Source organism: Cheilinus undulatus, linkage group 11 (assembly GCF_018320785.1).
Source record: "Cheilinus undulatus linkage group 11, ASM1832078v1, whole genome shotgun sequence".
NCBI classification, from domain to species: Eukaryota; Metazoa; Chordata; class Actinopteri; order Labriformes; family Labridae; genus Cheilinus; species Cheilinus undulatus.
In genome coordinates this window covers 18,242,288-18,259,474 of record NC_054875.1, presented here as the reverse complement: position 1 = coordinate 18,259,474, position 17,187 = coordinate 18,242,288, and the positions used below count along the sequence as shown (strand labels likewise).

General features: G+C 38.4%; 1 protein-coding gene across 1 annotated transcript in view; it reads left to right on the top strand.

The window, feature by feature from the left end:
- The window catches only part of espn (espin), a 118,347-nt gene that overhangs the window by 79,130 nt on the left and 22,030 nt on the right, over positions 1 to 17,187 (top strand). Inside the window, exons 8-10 of the mRNA XM_041799987.1 lie at positions 6,138 to 6,296; positions 11,517 to 11,751; positions 12,458 to 12,511. Of these exons, the coding sequence (XP_041655921.1) occupies positions 6,138 to 6,296; positions 11,517 to 11,751; positions 12,458 to 12,511 (448 nt within the window). The remainder of the gene's footprint in view (positions 1 to 6,137; positions 6,297 to 11,516; positions 11,752 to 12,457; positions 12,512 to 17,187) is intronic.

Here is a 17,187-nt window from a genome sequence, read left to right as displayed (position 1 = left end):
GAGTTATTGCTTATGCAAGCCGTGGACTCTCACAAAGTCAATGATAGAAGAAGAAAGTTGCTCCCCCTCTTCCCCCTCAGCTAAGCTGTTTTCATCTCTGGCTTCTATGCATTTTGATTCACTGGTCAACCCTGTAGTAACTCATACACTTAAAATCTGGTCCCAGATTCGAAAATGTTATGGATGGCAGACTGGTTCTCTTCAAGCCCTCTAAATAAAAATCATTCCTTTGCACCCTCTTTTAATAATACAGTTTTTGATGACTGGTTTGAAAAAGGAATTCATAACTTTACTGATCTTTCTATTGATAATGTATTCCCATCATTTGAACAAGTTCTAAAAAGATACAATATTCCTCAATCAAACTTTTTTAAGTATTTGGAAGTGCATAATTTTGTAAAACAAAACAATCCTTCATACCCTAATTTTCCAAGCCAGTCTTCAATGGAATCAGTACTTTTACAAGATCCTTACAAAAAAGGGGGTACATCTAAAATATATGTAAAACTTTTACAGCTAGCAGGAACCCTTACTATGGCTCATCTGAGATCAGCCTGGCAGGATGACTTGAGTAGGGATGTAGCTGAGGAGCAATGGTTGACAGCCTTGGAGCATACCCATGATGTTTCAGTGTGTGTTAGACATTGTCTCTTGCAATTTAAAATAATACACCGGTTACACTGGTCTAAAGAAAAGCTCCATAAAATATTTCCAGAGGTAGATCCATCATGTGATCACTGTGGAGTTGCACCAGCTTCATTGGGTCATATGTTCTGGAGCCGCCCAAGGATAGTAAATTATTGGAGCAACATTTTTCAGATGTTATCCAAAATATTGAATAGACCTATTGACTCGGATCCTTTAACAGCAGTCTTAGGAATTGTAGATCCTAGTGTAATAAAAAATAGTGCAGAACACAATATGGTTTCATTTGTATGCTTGATCGCAAGAAGATTGATTGTTCTTAACTGGAAGCAGAGGACTGCACCAACAGATTTAAATCTTTTGAGAGGTGTAATGACACACTTGGAGCTTGAGAAAATAAAAACTCTCCCAAAAAACCAGGAGAGAAAATTCTCCAAGATCTGGAAACCTTTTATTGATTATTTCAGTCAAATAAACACAAGTTAGTTGGGTTCTTTAGATGTAGCATGGAACAAGAAAAATTAGAAAATTAGGAAAAAGAAGAAATTCTAACATAAATATGTTCTGCACCCCCCCCCCCCCCCCCTTAAATAATTTAATTGTTATGTATTATGTTTATGTTATGTATTCAACCATTGCTGTATATTTTATGTATACAGCACAAGCAAGATGAAATGTTACCTTTTGCTTGAAACTTGAGTAAAAGAGCAGAGGTGCAAATTTATACAGCAGCAATGTTAAGTTTTTCATTGTCTCATTTCAGGACAGGAAACATCAGGATCAACCATGCATTCTACTTAACCATTTTCCATTACTTCATTCTCATCAGACAAAAGTTAATGACTTATTCAGTCACACAACTTGTCTGAGGGATTTTATCTTATTGGCTCCAGTTGTTTTTTTACTCAAAACTAGACAACCTTGAGACCCAAAGTTGTTTGAGGCGTGAGTTTTCACCGTAGGGTGGGGCTGTTATCGGAGCCCAAACTTTAACTTTGCTTTTGTATATTTTTTGCTTTTAATTTACACCAATATTGCCTTATACCTTTTTACTGCTCATGTCAATCATCACCAAATGTCACATGGATAATCGCACATTTCTCATGAATACATCCATGCACAAATATCATTACTTTGTCACAGTGCCCCTTTCTGCCAGGTGACCGTTTTCTCAGTTATTTTTTTTATGTGTTTTTTTATTGGTTGCCACAAAAAAAAAATCTACCCCTGTACACCATTCATCCTAAGTCTATCATTTTTGTTCTGCATAGGGATCATAATCAGACCTACAAAAAAGCCTCTTGGACCCATGCCAAAATCCCAACAGGAAGTCCACCCACTTTACTGCAAGTTCAAAATAATGACTCTTTTTGGAAAATTATTCACAGAGAACTGATGTAACTTTGGGGGAGATCATTCCATAGTCTCTAAAGTTTTATGGCAGCACAATCGTATCACACTGAACATGCTCACATGGAAACAGCTCATCATGGCGCCCTCTTCTGCCAACGGGAAGTGATGCAAATGGGTATTTTCTTTATTTCTCTTAGTGTATTAAACCTATCATGCTCTGATTTTGGCCTGAAGTCCTCAATATCTGTCCCAACATCAGCAAGTGTCATTACGGATGTCTCAGTGGCCATGGGGGCCATTTTGATCCTTCGCCAGCAGTCAAGTGGGTGTAGCTCTCATATGAAACATCCGGTCAAATTAAATTCAAATTTCGCTTGTATCATCAGGGTCTGCCTCTACAGATTTCAATGTTAATTTCATGGGGTTTTTTTGCTGTAGAGCCCCCTACTGTACACCAGTTGCACCTTGGACTTAACATTTCTACTCTTATTTTAATTTTACATGACAAATAGTCCTCCCCTGATCAATTCTTCAGTTCACCATCCACCTGTGTTGCCACCTACTGTTGAGGGGCAGTACTACTTGGTAAACAAAGTTTACAGTGCATAATTCTTTCACTTAAGGATGCTCAAAGGAGGATCTACATGGTCTCTCTGCCATGCCACAGCGCAAGGCACGGGTTTGCCAACACCCCACTGTTGCCACACACATGGGTGGTTGCAGCACACCGCGACGTGCACCAGGGTGCGAGGGTCCTTCAGTGCTGCTTGCAGCCCTAGTTAGAAATTGTATTTATTTCAATTTATGACTACTATTCATATTAATATTCATACAGAACACCTGTATACCAGTCTTATTAAAGGTTTCCAGTGCTGTACTGTTTCACTAAAAAGAAGAACAACACTACCTCTTGCCAGCTGATTTTATGGCAGTATGTATTGTGTAAACAGAAGGCCTTGTATAGAGATACACTATGCAAAGTAGTTTTTTGTTAGCTGTTATATAATTCACATGTAGCAACATTTTCCTGTCTCATGTGATAGCTGTCTGTGCATGTGTGTTTGAATGCATGCACTACTACTCATACGAGGGGAGAGTTTTAAGTATTGCCACCTCTGCTTCTCTCTCCACCCCTCCAAATGAGTTAGTACCCAGGCGACGAGCACAGGGCACAACCTCATTAATATTTTAACAAAGCTGGTGCTTGGATGCATGAACACACACAAACACACTCAATTAAGATCAGCATGTACCTCATACATTTGAAAAAACAATCTACCTTGGGTGCTATAGTAACAAGGAGCAGCAAACTCATCCGAGGACATAAGCCGATCTCATGGACTATCATTCACAGCCTGTAGATGTTACATCTTGGTAAAGAAACCCATATAAAGCTCCCATTATTGACTCATTTAAAGATAGTGTCAGAAAGTTGTTGAATGCTGCTGTAAGGGAAGAAAGTTTCAGGTTCCTTTTTTTGCATGTTTGTTGAAGACTGTTTGCTTTCTTTGCTGGTGCTTCTCTCGCCTCATTTGTCTGTATTTGTTTTGACTGAAGTCAAATGTCTTGTGTGGAGCAGCCATACTAAAATAAAGGCTCATTTTCTTCCTTAGACCTACAGTAATCCCCCCAGGAAACGTGGACTTTGAACTCTCCCCATTGATTAGTAGACCTTCTCCTGTTTTTGCTGCTAATTCAGGGCATTGGAGGCTAAAATATGCTAATGCTTCTAAAGCCTGCGAGGTTTGAGAATGTTCAGTCATGATGGGGGCGGCACCTGAGTCTTTGTGTTTTGCATAAGAGGTACTGGACAGGGTTGGGGAGTGGTTGGTCTGTGGGCCAGTGGTGACATCATTGCCACTGCTATGGGTGATCTGATTGGTTATTGAGCAGGTCTGTGGGTAAAGTGAGAGGGCAGGTAGAGTGACAGGCATAGCGCTAAGCAGAGGGGAGGTGACGCTCTGGATTTGGTGACAGCTATTCTCTGTGGTTCAGTCTGGAAGAAAGGAGCACGAAAGGATTCTCAAAACGAAGGTTAGTTGCATTATGGAGAAAGAAAGATTTGTTTTTTAACATTAGCATAATCAATGTTACTCCAAAGTTTGGGATACAGCAATGATATCAGCTATGTTGCAAAACTAGAGGAATTCTTGGGTCTTGGACTGTTAGTCATTGAATTTGTTGCATTTATTTTCATTTTAACAATTTATCTTTCACTTTCTGTTTTGATATGCTATTTCAAAGTATTCTTGCACCTTTTTTTCATCTTAAAATGACACAAAAAAGCCAGTCTGTGTATGGTCTCTAATTACCCTTGGGAAAAAAATCACAAAAAGATACTGGACTCTTTCACAATCATTAAGGCACACTTGTATACACACAGGTTAGACTTTTTAACAACCATATTACAATGTTATTTGCTGATGGACAGATTTGTATAATGGGGCGAAGGCTGTCTGGCTGGGTACTTTTCTGTCAGAGATGGGAGGGGGCAAAATAAAATGCTTTGTACATTTGCTATTGTTGGACCACCTCCCTGAAGGATGACAATCAAACCATCTGTCTACCCCCCCCCACCCCCCACCCCCACCGAGTCACATTACCCTCCCACCTGATGAGTGCTCAGGGACCATTTCTTTAACAGCAGATGTGAGTCATCAGAACTAAACAGGGACTCAGACTATGACACCGCATAGGCAAGGAGGTTGGAGGTCAGTTGTCAATTATTTCTGCTTATGATGCATCAGGCATCTGCTTAATGTCTGAGGCTCTTGACTGGATTTCATGAGAAGCTGTTGCATCAGTATGAATTAAGATGTAAATGAACATGGGTCTTATGCAGATTCTTGGATTTGAAAGGCAAAGTATCTATGCTATGATGCTAAGGTTTGCTTAATGTATTGCTTCAAGGTAAAACCTTCAAAAAACCCACTGATAAGAAGCTTCCATTTCCTAACATTTCAACCAACTTTGTATTGCATGTGGTCTAGGGAAGAAATGTAGGTAAAGATTTATTGTAAAAATGTTTAAGATAGGCAAAATGCAAATAAGAGACTTTTTGTATTTGGAAAATGCCCTTACAGAATAAGCTTAAGAAGAAATAGGTTACCAATTATGGCTGCACAAATGGTAAGCTGAGCTTATCCATTGCAGATGCCCTGTTCCTCTGAAATACATATTGCAATCAATAAGTATACCGACAGCAACAAACAGAAGGGAATCTCTAAAATGACAAGAGATATTGTGCCCCACTCACGTTATGTGTGATATTCTCAAAGCTGAAAGGGAGAGTGCCTTACTGAGGGGCCAAGTGAGTAACCTCTAACCTTGCTCTGTAGACAGACAGATCTCTCTTACATTTGATCAGAGGGTGCGTGTGAGTGCTCAGGTTCCTTTTCCCCTGTCCTTAAATGAAGGATAAATGCTAATGTTTTCCTGCAAATGAATTAGAGCCTTGTTCTGCTGTTCAAATAGGTCACGAGAATTCTAATCTGGCAACAAAAGCTACTAAGTATGTGTTAGTAGCTTGTGTTAAAGTCTATTGTACAACAAATGAAACACTCGAAACAAAAGTAAGGTTAAGCCATATTAAAACTATTTTCTGCCATTCAATGCTCAATTAGTAGAATAAATGATCTCTTATTCATCAACCAGATGCTTATACCTGTATACCTATATTCCTTTTTTCCCACATTTGTCAATACAAGAAACATTTATTGTATTTTTTATTAGCTCATATTTTCATTATGAATTCTCAAATATATGTATTACCAACTAATTTCTATTTTATTTTATCCTAGGCTGCAAATAATATTGTCGGAGATATTAATATGGCATTTGCTTTCTTGGCTGATTCATTGCTTTGTAAAGTAGAAAAACTACTCACAAAGCAGAGTAATAATTTCAACTGTCTTGATTGATCTAAACTTCCAAAGCATGTTTCATCAGACGGAGTAGTTCATCTAAACACAAAAAATGAATGGTCACGTTGGATGTTGTTTCAATTTAAAAGTAGAAAAGGAAAAAATACAGCCTAATGAAGAACATGTAGAATGAAACAAATGAACAGATTAAACCAAGGCTGTTTGACTTTTACTACTGCAATTTCTTATTCTGTTTTTTTTTTTGATAACAAGCAGCTGACACCTGGAGAAGGCCATGAAAAACTGAGGCGTGTGGATTCAAACAGAAAGTCAAGGAGCTTCAGCAAGCAGCCCAGCACTGGGGACTACTACAAGAACCTGGGCAGTGACGCAACAGAACCCCAAGTGTACAAAGGCATGGCGCCCAATGAGGAGGTAAATCAGACCCTTACTTAACATGAAAATGAGGTCCAGTGCTACACAGGAAACATTCTATGTATGGACGCACTGTAACAATAAAGTGCTGTGTTTGGGAAGATCACCACACCACCACCATTACCATAAACCAACAAACTCTACAGTGAGGGCTGAATAGATAATGGTGTCTTTATTTGAAAGTTGTAAAGTTTAATGAATATATTGGATATATTATGCATTGCTGTGGAACCTTATATTTAAATATGTCTATTTCTTTCCTTTAGAGAAGGAAACTCAAATTGACTTGGGGTCACTTTTGGTGCATCCATCTTAAAGGAGGTTCAGTTTTCATATGCTAAAAAACAATGGAATATTTTTGAAAGTGAATGTTTTTTGTCTGCATTATTCACTTTTTTGACCTACTTAAAGATGCAAACAGCAGTTAAACATTTTAATAAGCTCTTATTTTAACTACCTGTATTTCATATCTTTCTTCTTGTTTTTTTTTTCTAAAAATAGCTCAGTTTAGTTTGCTTAGTTTTATATAAATATTTTTCTAATCTACATGTGCAAATCTTTGTAACTTGTTTCCATTTTTTTAAAAACAACCTATTAAATATTGCTTGACTGACAGGTTTACTATTTGCAAACTGTAATGTTTTTGATTGTATCTCTCACTAAATCCCTGATGAAAAATTTGCTGTGCGTGTTAGTCTGTGCTTTTATAAGGAGTATTTTCCTCCTCTTTACAGCAGCTTTAGTGTTGTAGTTTCAAACTGTGAACCACGCTAAGGTGGTCTGGGACAGTACATCTAAACACAAAGGTTTGCTTGGTGGTCACCTAAACATCAGAAGTATATTGCCAAAAATGGACCAAATACAAAACCTGCTTGTGGACTCAAATTTGGACTTTTTATGTGTGACTGAGTCTGAGACCTGGCTTACCTGTAACATACCATCCAACCTTATAAATATTCCAGGTTACACATGCTTTAGGAAAGACAGAGTGACACAGAAAGGGAGAGAAGTTAATACATAAATTCAAGAAAATTTTAGATGTACAGAAATACAGCCGAACTGTGATCTTGAAAGCCTGGGGGTGAATATTATTCTATCGCCTAAAATGAATTTTAATGTTATTGTTTTATATAATACTCCTTCACATGATGTAAGTTTTTATGATCAACTGAAAAAAACTACTAACTACTATGGCTATTCGCTCATTTGAATGCATTTTACTTGGGGATTACAACATTAATTGGATGAATTAGGGAGCAAAAAGAGAACTGAAAGCACTGACTACAAAATTTAATAACCATCAACTGATAGATAAAACAACAAGGATAACAAAAACAAGTACAACTTTAATTGGCCTTGTTTTCACAAACAGGAGAGAAAAAATAACTAAAACATATGATCTGATGACAGGTCTATTGGACCATAATATGACATTGGTGGTCAGAAAGCTGACCAAAAAAATGACTGGTTAATCATACAAAAAATAACAGTAAAACTATTAAATCAATTCCTGAAAATAAAATGGCTGAATTTGAAAATTACTTGATGCAACTTGTGGATTGGTCTATAGTAACAGAAACAGATGACAGTAACACATGTTGTGATAATTTTGTATCAACTATCACTTGTTTGATGGGCAAACACACTAAAACATGGAACTTAGAAGGAGCTCACTCCCATGGTTTAGTCAAGACCTCTGGCTGCTGATGAAAAGGCGAGAAATAAAATTCCTTCTCTCCAAAACTAATACTGATTACTTGGTTTATACAAACCTAAGAAATAAAGTTGTAACTGAACCGTGCAAGGCTAAAATGAATTATTTCTCAAAGCTTATTGAATAATCTAAGGGTAAAAGTTCTACACTGCAGAAACACATCAATAGTGTTACCAACTCCAGTACCCAAAAGCAGAGAATAAAGGGTTTACAGATAAACAATTAGTATATTTCTGATAATGCATTCATTGCAAATGAATTTAATACTTTTTTGTATAATCAGCTCAAGAACTTTCAAAATTTTAAACCTGTGGAGTTGACACTAAATATACCTTGTGAAATAATCCAAATTTATTTTATATCCAAGAAGTAAATTCTGAAAAACTTAGTAAATCATGAGTAATCTCAATAACTCAAAAGCAAGGGATGTTTATGACCTGATCTTTGAAATTATTAAGATAAACACAACACACCTACGTAAACCAATAACACATCTGGTGAATATGTCACTCAAAGCAAGAACTTTGATAGTTGGAAGAAAGCCGTTATCAGTCCACAAAAACAGATTAATTATAGACCAATTTCCATTGTTCCGGTTGTGTCTAAGATATTAGAAAAAGTTATTGCAGAGAAACTTATTCTACATCTTGAGCATTCACTTACTGCATCAACAACAATTTGGATTCAAACCAAAATACTCTACTGAGACTGCAAACCCCTATTTAACTGAAAAAAATTAAGGGCTTTTTGGACAGTGGAAACATTGTGGGAGGAGTTTTCCTAGACTTTAAAGAAAGCCTTTGACACTGTGAGCCATGATGTACTACTGTCCAAACATTCTAGATTTCAATTTAGGCTTGAATTTTGAATGAAACATATTGACTAGATGTGTCTTTTCCAATCTTGTTTTCTACCTACATGTATTTGATTTCAGTCATCTTTTTTGTGGTATATGCTTGTTGTGTATGTTATGATAAATATCACTTTATCATTTATTTATTAAAAAAAAGAGGCATGTGCCAGAAATCATAAAATGTGTGTTTATGACCAAAACAGCTCTTTGTCCTGCATTAAACAATGCATTAAACCAGACAATTCAGTCCATGTCCTGTGTACCAAGGAATATTACATGCCTTTCATTTTGAATCATCTACCGTACAAAATCTGGTATTAACTTTTACAAGCTCAGGTCTTAAAAATATTGGCTGTTATGTGTTGATATAGGTGTTATGAAGTTTTTACAGCTGAGTTACCTTAGAACCTTTTTATTATTTTATGTGATGCAGCTTTAATGCTCAGTTCAGCAGCTGATATCAGAAAAGTTTAGAAAAGTTCTGCTTTTTTAGAATTAGAATATTTAATGATGATGCAGAGGAAAGTATTTGTGAAATAAACAAAAAACATACAACCTCTACCTCTAAATGTATATTTGAATGGGGTTAAAGTTGAAAATGTAGTGCTCTTGCCATCTTTTAAAGGTCTAGTTGGCATCTCAGTCCCTTTTTATAAAGTCAGTCTCAAGGATAGCTCTTTGCTATGATTGTTTCCCGGCTTTTAGCTAAGACACTGACTGCTCTATCTGACTTTCCATTATGCTCTGTTACATAATTTGGTGTCCTCTTGAGCTTTAAGTTCTACTCAATGCAAACTGCATTTAAATCACCCTTTGAGCCTCCACCCTCTTGTGAATACAGTCTAAGACATGGGCAAATACTGAGGACAATAATATGGAAAGTTATCTGTCCATCTAGACAGGAAAATGGTAAATACAGAGCCATGTTTACCTTCTTGTAGCAAATATTTATGTCCACATCTGCAGAATATGTTTGGAATCTGTTTCTTGATGAACCCCATGAAGGCCATGAGCTAGAATGCGTCTGTTTAATTAAGTTGTTCCCCAAATTTCTTTGAATTCAGAAATTCTTCCGGTTTTCTTTTTCATGATAAAAAATTGATGTGATTTACCTATGAACATGACATTGTGATGACTTTAACAAAGGAATGTTTGAATGGAATAGTAAATGGCTTTGATCTTGTATAGTGCGTCTACAAATGTCCGACTACCCAAAGCATTTTCACACCACAGGTCACACTTACCTATTCATACACATTTACTTCATATTCATACACTGAAGGCAAAGGATGTGTAGAGTGTCTGTCAGTTTAAGTAATCCCATTCATACAACATACATCCATTTTACCAAACACATTCAGACACCACTGACGCTGCAATGAGAGCAAATTGCATTAAAATGTCTTGCCCAATGTGACTGCAGGAGTAGGGGGTTAAACCCCTATCCTTTCTGGTTGAGGGACAGCCAACTATATCTACTGATCCACAGTCTTGGGCATAACTTTGTACATGGTTAGACACATGGGTATGATATGAATTGTGTTAATTTAACCTGACAATGTGATTCACACTTTAAATTTGTCTTACTAAAAATTTAATGAAGTAGAATAGGCTAATTAAAATTAAGACAAAAGATTAACAATATCAACTATTTTCTCCTGTCTTGTTTTTTAATTACGTGAAGGAAAACTTTTGTAACTGTATTCTAGCAAAAATTATTGGTTAAAATTGTGACTTTTTTATTCATACCTACACAGGAAGCTGTATGAATAGAGTATGATCCTTTCATTTAAGATCCCTTGAGAGGTGTTCTTGTAATCTAATGGGTATCAGGAGAGGATATGTTCTTTGTGAGCCAATTAAGGCCTCAGAGGGGCCCCTCCTAGTCTCAGAGGGACTGTAGCAGATGGACTAGCTAATCAGCAGGAGAAATGGCATGTACTCCCAAGACCCATCTGGACACAGCCCTCCCCCAACTCTCTCAGAGGGTGAAAGCAAAAGGTGCAACAACAGGGGGCACGCGTCTGAAGATTTGTGAAGGGGCGGGGTTGAAGTAATCGTCATGGTCCATTAATTTGCTTCCAGCAGAGAAATGGCACGCTTTGGGGGGGGGGGGGGGGGTTAAAGCATGATAACTTGCAGTGACAGATGGCTTCTTCCCAATGTTTACCCTCTGATTTTCCCCTGAGAGATTAGGTCATATAAGCCATGTTATAAGTGACAGGCTATTTTGTCTGCATGAGTTAATTAAAAATGACAGGAAACAGAGGGAGGACATATCTAAAGCACTGCACACATCTGTCACTGTTGAACATCTCTGTGCAAGAATTTACAGACCTCACTAATCCAGCAGGACTTTTCACTGGCATACCAACACAAGTAGGAAAAACTAAACAAAAAACAACATTCAGTTTTTCCTTTTATCTTCATAAGTTAAGTTCTTTTATACTCCATGAAAGGCTGTTGAAGAAGCATGTCTTAACTGTTAAATGTTAACATTTTTGTTTCAAAATATAGAGCTGGAAAATGGAACGAAAAAAATCATCCAAAATTTGTGTTAATATCTGACTCTAAGTGGCGCTGATATGTTGTATTTCACAGGCTAATAGGCTATGTGTGCAAAATATGACCAACTCTGCTTTGTCCTTCCCAGGGCTCTGTGTTATTGGAAGAACCCAACGACAGCTCCACCCATAACTCTGAGAATGGTGCCACAGAGGAATCTGTTGGGCCCCCACCTCCTCCACCTCCACCCCCTCTACCTCCTAGCAATCCAACGGCAACACCCCCTCCACCTCCTCCGTTGCCCCCAGAGATGCCACCCAGCCAGAACCACTCTTCCAGATGCAACTCTATCAACCAGCGACGCCCATCTTCTTCATCAGGAAGTAAGAATCTCTTCTCTTTTTTTCCCTTTTCCATTCTAAACATCTAGGTTTTTCCCTTATTTCCTACTTTTCCTGACAGTAAATGTATGTAAAAAATCTGAAAGAGGAAATCAGTATATGTATGTGTGTTTTAGTACCTTCTCCTACACAATTGCATTGTTAGCCTGAATGTAGAGGTTCTAAAATCAGTAAACACAAGTTATCATCTCACTGGGTCAAGATAGGTTGAGTCTGAGTGTAGCATCCTAAATAACAGATTATAAATTAATGATGTAGGTCTACCATTACCCTGAGAACTGGTTTAGTGTTCAGCCATTTCCTTAAGTGCCCCAGTTTGTCCTGGGTGCTGCTATCTTACACTGTACATGCTGTTCTTGTCCCAAGAAAGTTTAATTTTTTTTTTTTCATTTTGTTCAATTTAAGTTGCAAATTTTTTTTTCCAAAAGCCACAGAAATGATAAAATTGTCAAATTTGATTTTAAAAATAATTCTCCTTAAATTTGTTTAATACTTATGATTCCGGTTGAAGTTAATTGCTCTGATTATTGAACTAACCCTGTTCTTCTGCTTAATCTTGCCCAATCAGTCTTCTTATGACTCTTTTTTAACACTTCTTCACTGTCTTTGAATTTCTCCTGTTCTGTTTTGTTTGTTCTTTATTCTCTATTTGCCCAACATGGTGTGTCTTTGCTGCTGCTACCACAAGGCAGGGAAATGTCTGCCTCTCAGGCAGAGGGAGGGGCACCAAGACAAATGAAAAGTAAGTAGAGTTTACCAACCAGTCTTTAAAGTGGGGGTATTATGCCTTTTTTCAAAGCTTTCCACCATCTCTCTGATACCCACGTAGTAGTTTAACATGGTTTACAGCTCAAAAAACTCCTCATGTTTCTCACACTGGCGTCCTGAAAAACCCTTATTTTAACCTCTGTCTGAAATGCTTCGTTTTCGCTGCTGTCTATTTAACACCCTCCACAGACCTGCTTTCCTCTGACTGGCCGATTTCCAGAGGCTGGCCAGCGGCAGGACTCAATGTTTTGTGCCCGCCCCCTCCAATGTGGCTATGTTGCTATGCTAGTACTTGTAAACTTTGAATGAACCAGTCCAACTGAGTAAAATATGGCAAATTTTGATATACGTCTGTACGTGATGGACCCAGAGTCTGACCCTGATAGTTTGGAGAGAGAGGGAGAAGAAAACTAGCAGCAGCGAAGGATAGAGAAGGAGGTATCTGTTAGGTAAGTGCTTAATTACTATGTTACTAAATGGCTTTGATAATAGTGGACTTATCCCTCACCGCACTTAGGGGTGTATTTATTCATCTTTGTTCATCTTGTGGGGGCGGTCTGTTCCGCTTTGCCGGCAGCATGGACGAACCAGTCAGGAGATCCTATTGCGATGACCTCATCAGTTTGCTCCATCAAAATCTCGTCTCGGGAGAATCTCGGCGAGAGATTCCCAAGGAACCGTTTTCATTAGTTTACACTCTAACTCCAAGATTACTGCCACATATGTTTATCTTGTGGTTTGAAAATTAGCAGATGTGATGTATGGACACCCAACATTGTGACTATATTTATGTTTTAAAAATCGGAAAAGTATAATACCCCTCTTTAAGGCAAACAATGCCTTGAACGATAGAGACAAAAAATATATCTTTTGAAAAGGAAAGAGGAAAACGGTTTATTAGCCATGTTTAGAAAGACAAAAGAGTGACCACAGTAGAAAGCAGCTGTGCTTCGCTGAAGTCTACCAGTGTATTTATGAAAGTTTACTACAAAATCCAAGATATTTTAGAAGAGGTTAAGTAAGCAATGATTTTCTCTGTTATTCTTGAAAAACTGTTTTTGTCACAATACAATGAAGAGTTGAATTCAAGAGAATTCTCTGGTAGCATCATTATATAACATGGAAGGGTGTCATAAAGAGCAAAATTTCTAGGATGGCATGCACTATATGGACAATTGTATTTGGCAACCTGACTATTACACCAACAGAGACTGTAATGACATTCTAATCATAACTATGCACTTAAATACGGAGTTGGTCTCCCTTTTAAAGCTATAACAGCTTCCACACTTCTTAGAAGGCTCTCCATAAGATTTTGGACTGTTTTTGTGGGAATTTGTGCCCATTCATTCTCTAGAGCATTTATGAGATCAGGCACTTATGTTGGTTGAGAAGGCCTGGCTCGCAATTTTCAATCCAGTTCATCCCAAAGGTACTCTAGGGGGTTGAGGTCATGGCTCTGTGCTGGCCAATCAAGTTTTCCAAACCTGACTCATCCAACCATGTCTTCATAGTCCTTGCTTTGTGCGCTGGGGCACAGTCATGTTGGAATAGAAAAGGGCCTTCCCCAAACTGTTGCCACAAAGTTGGAAGCATAGCATTGTCCAAAATGTCTTGGTATGCTGAACCTTTAAGATTGGCCTTCGCTGGAGCCAAGGGGCCGAGCCCAAACTCTGAAAAACAGCCCCATACCATTATCCCTCCTTCATCATACTTCAGAGTTGGCACAATGTGGTCAGGCAGGTTAGTGCTCCCGGCATCTGCCAAACCCCAACTTGCCTATCTTACTGCCAAACAGAGAAGTGTGATTCACCACTCCACAGAACACATTTCAACTGCTTCACAGTCCAGTGTCGGTGTTCTTTAAGGGTGCTTTCACATTAGGCCCAGTTGTTTCGAACCGCGCCGCGGCGCAATTCCACCCCCTCCCCTTTCCCCCCACTGGCTTGCTTTCACACTAGCAATATAGAAGATTAGAAGATTATAGAAGATTGCTTTTGTTTTGACCCGGCAAAAAGTGCATCCTGCAGCCACGGATGATTAAAATCACTTTTTAAGATGCAAGCAACTTCGCTCTTCGTATCTGCACATCTACGTGCAGCTCAGAGGATTAAATGGGCTTGCACTGTGCAGATACAGCAGTTTTTGAGGTGACAAGAGACTTTTATTGCCTTTGCACCTCCTCTTACTGACTCCAACTTGTGTTCATCTGTAAGGTGAGTCACAACAGACCATTTATTGACTGGATTGTAATGATTTCCGCTTTTTATTGAGGAAAAATGTGAATAAATTGTCATACTGTTAAAAGAGGTTTAGTTTTTACGATGATGTCATAAAGCTGATATGACGCTCTGTCCCGTATCCGAGCATGGTTGCATTCACATCTCATCCAAACCGTGCCAGAGTCCACTTTAATTGCGCCCGAGACCACCTCTCCAAGTGGGCCCGGGCCTGGTGCCCGGGCGCGGTTCGTTTGAATTCACACTACTCAAATGAACCAGACTTTGGGCTCAAGTGCACTCAGATCCAGGACCAGGCCCCTAATGTAAAAGCACCCTAAGCCACCCCATTAGACACCTGGCATTGGACTTGGTGATGCGAGGCTTGTATGCAGCTGCTTGGCCATGGAGACCCATTCCTTGAAGCTCCTGTTGCACAGTTTTTGTGCTTCCTGCCAGTGACATTTTGAAATTTTTCAGCTAATCTTTTATGCACCATGCGCCTTAACGGTCAACCCCTCTCTGAGATTTAACGTGGCCCTCTGCTTCATGACTTTGTTGCTGTTGTTCCTAAGCGCTTCCACTGTCATATAATATCACTTACAGCTGACTAAGGAATATCAAGCAGGGATAACATTTCACAAACTACCTTTATGCAAAAGTGGCATCTGTTACAGTACCACACTTGAAGTCACTGAGCTCTTCCGAATGACCCATTTTGGATCTCAAAGGTTTGCAAATAGAGACTGTGGGGCTAGGAGCTTGATTTTATACACCTATGGCAATGGGTCTGATTGAAACACCTGCATTCAATAATTAACAGGTGTGGCCAAATACCTTTGTCCATACAGTGTTTAAAAAGAAAAGGTTTAAGCCAAGGTTCAATTACAAAAGAATACAGCATCAGAGGTTTACTGTCAAAGCAAAAAAGCTATGTGTTGATACATAGTAAAGTTTTATGTGCAGCAATAACATACCAACATATAACATATGGTGAAGCTGTTAACTATTTATTACCTCTCACAGGGACCATTATAAATAATATTGTGTTTTCCAACCAATATCAGTTGTCTTAAATATCCATGTTAAACCTGCTGCCTAACAGTGAAACAGCAATAAAATACTTAGAGGAAAAAGTAAGAGCATGATGATTTGGGCTTCATTGTTAATCAGGTAATAAACAAGCAGTTAGGAACCATAATATTAAAAGAATTCACAAGTCTAACAGCTTAAGATGAATTTACTGTACACATTCTTATGTCACAGACAGAAGTCACTCAAAAAACATCTCACACCTCAAATGACTTACAGTAAGAACCCTCAGAGTAAAAATAAGTAATTGAAAATGCTGCTGCAACTAGAGCTTAGAAGATCGATCACATCTTTATCCACTTGAGGACATTGCTCCGCATTGATTAATGGGATAGAGAGATTTCTATTTTTATATAATAGGGCTTTGCGACAGCACAGCTATTTACACAAGCAGCTTGACCGCTCTTTAATTTCTTTCCCAGAGCAGACAATCTTTTGTGTTGTGATAGCCATCAAGAACAGGTATTTGTAATTTGTCTGCCGGTAGCAGCTCCAGTCTGCTTTGCACTCACCTATGGAGTCTATGCCTTTACAGCCTTAACATACACAGTATCTTACTCCATTACCCAACATTTACTCAAAGCAAAATTACAAAGCAGGAATGGAAACAATGTAGCTTATTTCAGTTTTTTTTTTTTTTTTTACCAAGCTTAAACCCATTTTTATCAAATCTTATCATGGACAATGGACTCTGTCCTGGACCTCAGAAATTAAAAGATTAGTCAAAGGAAAATGGTTAGCTTTTTTACATTTTTATTTTTTTATTTTTTGCCTGATCTGGTTAAATTTGTGTAGTTTTTTGACTCTTGCAGCAGAACTTATTAAACAATGCAAGCTTTGTAACTTAAAGAACTTTCACATGTTGCTTCGAAAGAGTGTCAAGATTCAGTATCTATAAAGATATCAGTTTGAGTGAGTACAACTAAATGTTAATAAAGGTAAGGAGGTTTCTTGGTTACCAGTCTACTTTTTCTGATTCAGTAAATTTGAGGTAAGACTGTATGCGTGTCATGATTTTTTCCAGATCTGAACTGTGTGTCCATCAGTGATTGGTCTGCCAGAGAGGGCAGACTAACAAAGCTGTTGGCTGGTGGCTGATTCTTTGTGGGTGTGTGGTTGTGTGTGTGTGTGTTTAGGTGTGTGTGTGTGTGTGTGCATCCGTTAGTTAATTCCTTGACGGCTTGCCAGTGGCTTGCTGTCACTCTGAGTTACCGGTGATTCCTTTAGATTTCCTCTGACTGTGATGATGGGTCTTTAATAGAAAGCTGGGCTCTCCTCCCCAAGAGAGAGAGAGACAGATGGAGGGAGAGCAAGGGAGAGTGAGGAGGGGTGGAAGGCT